Here is a 4,523-nt window from a genome sequence, read left to right as displayed (position 1 = left end):
ATATTGTTAGTATTGCACAATAACAAGGTACCTTTAGGACCAGTCTAATGTAAAATACAATCATAAGTAGGGCTTCCTGCTCCTTCTCTCCATCAGTTGTTATGGTGTGTGAACTAAGAACATAAAATATTATAAGCTGTTACTACTTTTGAAGGTGCAGCATTGAGATGTGCTAAGAGTAACTCCAGAAGCTTGGGTTTTATTGAACAATCTTAAAAAGTGGTGAACAAAAGGTTTCATTGATGTAGAATTCTCAGTTTGCAGCCAATACGTATTGATTAATTTTGCAGGGGGGCAAGCTGTTTGAGAAGATCAGCTTATTAAATATGAATTTGCCACAGGGTGACCATGTGATCCCAAAGTCGATTTGTATTTAAAAAAAAATAGCACAATTGTTATTATAATACTGATATTTGAAAACAGGCAATCAACCCTACCTAGTTTTGAGTAAAGCTATAATATATGGAAGGTAAAGAAGGCTGACAGTGCCCTCATGTGGTCAGTTGGAAGAACTTCATTAAAAAGTCCAAGCAGTAAAAGTGTTTTATCTTAAGAGCCTCAATGCTTTCGGTTGTTCCAGAAAGATATATAAAAAAAAAATGCTGCGAAAACAAATATGAAATCCACGTTTGGCCTTTAATACTGTACATTTAATACAGATTGCACTTGTGAGAGTTTTTATTGGAGGGCCGGAAGGATCTCTTTTATTCTGTCAAAGGATTATCTTAAAAAGCAGATTATACTAGCATCATTCAGTTTCACTACTTGTTCATTAAATTAGCTTGGAGCAAAACTGGTCTGTCGGTCCCATTTGGCATATGAATGATGACAAAAGTGCAAAAACTAAGTGTTCCCCAACTATTTTATGAAGGGAAACAAATTGATTAAATTTTCCAAACGGAGCAATTTCTTCATGAATTATGTGTGATGAGTTATAGCCCTTCCAATTAAAACTCATCATTTCAATAGATTTAAAACACCAATTCCTGGCCATATGATCCAAACATTTCAGTACAGGTGTATCCTCATATTCTGCTTTCCCCCTTTATCTTAGGAGCATTTATATTAAAATGCCGTCACCGACAGCAGTGACTACAGTGGAACCTCGATTTATGAACCACAAACGAATACGAATATGTTTCATCCTCCTGTCGCGTGCCCAGATTTATCGACCTTCGCGCTCATTTAGTCAGCAGAGCAGTGCTGTCGTTAGCTACTGTGCTAATTGCTACTTTGTGTGCTTTTCAGTGTTTATTTTAGCCTTTTTCTAGTTTTGCTAGCAAAATAGGAGTCTAAAGAAAGCAATGGAGAAGCGATGTGTGGTGAGAAACAATCAGGAAGTATCCACAGCGTTGTCGACTCTGCTTCCTCCCTCTAAAAAGATTAGGTAAATTTGATAAAATTTTTTATTCCAAAAAATTGTAGCGACTTGATTGTTAAAGAGCTTTGTGATTTCAAACTGTGAGTGCACCACCGAGCTAGTGACAGTGTGTGTGCGTGTCGGCAGGGCGACTGAATACAAGGACATATCAGTTGTTGTTTTGGTTATTTGTTATTAAATATAAAATTGATCCTCGCATCCTTGTTATGTTTGTTTGATGTACAGCACAATTTGTATTTTGCTCAAAGTGTACAAACCATTAGAAAAATATGGACTTTTGTAAAGGCTAGAACCCATTACTCATGTTTACATAGTTTCTTATGGAACAATAATAGACTTCAATATACAAACTTCTCTATTTACGAACCCTGTTCAAGAACCAAAAAATTATGTTAATCGAGGTTCCACTGTATTTGGAGTTTGTACTCCTTATATAAAAGAGAAGCTACCTTTTAGGAAAGTTACACTGTGGTGTTTTAGTGTTGCAAACAGAAATGGGGCAGTTTTAATTAAAAGTTCTGCTGGATATGGTAAAGTATAGATGTTTGTGGGCTACGAATGAGTTGTCTGGATGTTTGTGTGTTCTTTATCTGTTGTATGCGTAACCGTCGGCTCTTTGTCGGGTGGTTTAAGGTTGACGACGTTCCCTCTTGCTGAGCAGGTAACACTGAATGGTTCTCAGTCGGTCTTTGGCCGGTGCGAACTCTGGCTGCAGCTTCAACGTAGACTCGTACCAGCGCATGGCTTTCTCGAACTCCTCCTGCCGTGGAGAAACACACAAACCATGCAGGAGTTTGTCTGTCGCAGCTGGACCAGCTCGAGGGAAAACAGCGATTTACCATAGCTATGTAGACGTTGGCGAGGGTGAAGTGGTTGACAACAAAGTGTGGAGCGATTTCTACCGCCATGCGAGCGACTGTGAGGGCGTCGTCCCACAACCGAGCATTCTGGAAGATGTTGGCAAGGCTGATTAGGGGCACATCCTGGTTTATAGGAGAATACAAATAGTAAGTGTTAATTGATTATAAAAGGGGAAAACTGAACACAAAGGCTGATTATTCCAATCTCAGTAACGATAGGAAAATCTATTTTCATTTCCTTTTATTATTGATTTATTAAATACAGGTATCTCAACTTAAAAGGGAACTGCACTTTTATTTTGATTTTGCCTATATTTCACCATCTTTATGAGACAAGAACATATATCTTTTTTAGAGATGTCCGATAATGGCTTTTTTGCCGATATCCGATATTCCGATATTGTCCAACTCTTAATTACCGAAGTGCATTATTTTTTTTAACATGCCTCAAAACAGCAGCTTGGAATTTGGTACATGCTCTCCCTGAGAGAGCATTAGGAGGTTGAGGTGGGCGGGGTTTGGGGTAGCGGGGGGTGTATATTGTAGCGCCCCGGAAGAGTTAGTGCTGCAAGGGGTTCTGGGTATTTGTTCTGTTGTGTTTATGTTGTGTTACGGTGCGGATGTTCTCCCGAAATGTGTTTGTCATTCTTGTTTGGTGTGGGTTCACAGTGTGGCGCATATTTGTAACAGTGTTAAAGTTGTTTATACGGCAACCCTCAGTGTGACCTGTATGACTGTTGATTAAGTATGCATTGCATTCACTTGTGTGTGTGTGTGTGTGTGTGTGTGTGTGTGTGTGTGTGTGTGTGTGTGTGTGTCAAAAGCCGTAGATATTATGTAACTGGGCTGGCACGCAAAAGGCAGTGCCTTCAAGGTTTATTGCCGCTCTGTACTTCTTCCTACGTCCGTGTGGCGTTTTAAAGTCATACATTTTACTTTTTGAAACCGATACCAATAATTTTGAAACCGATACCGATACTTTCCGATATTACATTTTAAAGCATTTATCGGCCGATATTATCGGACATCCCTAATCTTTTTTTTAATGCATTCTAACTCGTAAAAGTCCACTTACAATGGAGCCTCTATTCCGCCCATAAACCCCATAAATAACCATCTAAAAACCGCCTACAATACTCCATTTATATGTCGTGACCTGAATATCAATCAAGTATTAGCGATATTGTTATTATAAGCGCTAACGCAGACAAACTGTTTTTTTAGCAGCGCAGTGATCACAGAGAGCTAACTAGCTTACGCTGCTCTATTGACATTATCAGCTTCAACGATTGGAGCTATCTATAGGTCGAAGCAGTCTCTAAAATGGTTGCCCTTCTGTCATGCTTTTGTTCACCTACTGTTAGACCCGCCTCGGCAGGAACCGAAACTTAAACTGAACTTGAAGTGTGTGTGTCTCTGTCTCTCTACAGGCTGGTACTTGACACCATTTAAAATCATATGTGTGTAAGAGTGCAAATATAACAAGCAGGCTGGCTCATTGATCTCTTCAAGCAGAACAAAGGCCATTCTAAGGCGTTCTATTTTGCTTAAAAGGTGAAAACTTTTAACATTAAGCTTGAAGCTGCAAGCAAAAATTTGAGTTACAAGCAAACCCGCCCTTAGTTGACTTAGCAAACGTCACAGTGAACCCCGTAAGGTCGGCTCAAAACATCTGGTCTTGCTTGCTAGCATTAGCTTATAGCTGGAAATCGACATAACTTTGTTTCCCAGCCATGAGAAGGAAGAAAGTGAGTGTGAAGGACAGTTCTGGGAAGAATAAGTGGATGATGTTCATTAAATTAAAGAAATAAATACTATATGTGTTGTCCCTGCGATGAGGTGTCAACTTGTCCAGGGTGTACCCCGCCTTCAGCCCCAGTGCAGCTGGGATAAGCTCCAGCCGCCCTGCGACCCAGAGAAGCGCTAGAAAATGGATGGATGGATATTCAAAAACATGACAAAGCATGTTGCCAATGTGGCGAAGCAATTCAAGCGTGTCACTACTCGTCTGCACCATACTGAATCAGCAAAGGATGTTAAAAAATATCTAAACGGCGGCAATTAACCCATGAAAAATGGGAAAGCTGCTGATGGTGTGTTTGACAGAAAAAACAGCTCGTAGGAGATGCAGAAGAAGACCACTCTCCAAGTTAGATGCTGTAAGTAGTATATTACAATGAATATTTCTTATCTAAAAGTAGTTTTTTTCCTTTTTAAAAGGCATGTTACATGTTTAAATTAAATTGACTGATACAAGTGTTTTGAGTTAAGAACCAATTAAA

The 4,523-nt window shown here is 39.4% G+C and overlaps 1 protein-coding gene across 1 annotated transcript in view; it reads right to left on the bottom strand.

Moving 5' to 3' along the window:
* Nucleotides 1–434: 434 nt before the first annotated feature.
* Nucleotides 435–4,523, bottom strand: part of ttc17 (tetratricopeptide repeat domain 17) — a 41,722-nt gene continuing 37,633 nt past the window's right edge. Inside the window, exons 24-25 of the mRNA XM_062033146.1 lie at nt 2,221–2,364; nt 435–2,141 (exon numbers count right to left, since the gene is read on the bottom strand). Coding sequence (XP_061889130.1) covers nt 2,010–2,141; nt 2,221–2,364 — 276 coding nt within the window. The 3' untranslated portion in view covers nt 435–2,009. The remainder of the gene's footprint in view (nt 2,142–2,220; nt 2,365–4,523) is intronic.

Source organism: Entelurus aequoreus, linkage group LG02, assembly GCF_033978785.1.
Source record: "Entelurus aequoreus isolate RoL-2023_Sb linkage group LG02, RoL_Eaeq_v1.1, whole genome shotgun sequence".
Lineage (NCBI taxonomy): Eukaryota > Metazoa > Chordata > Actinopteri > Syngnathiformes > Syngnathidae > Entelurus > Entelurus aequoreus.
The sequence above is the reverse complement of the archived record's forward strand: the minus strand, read 5'-3'. Positions and strand labels throughout refer to the sequence as shown.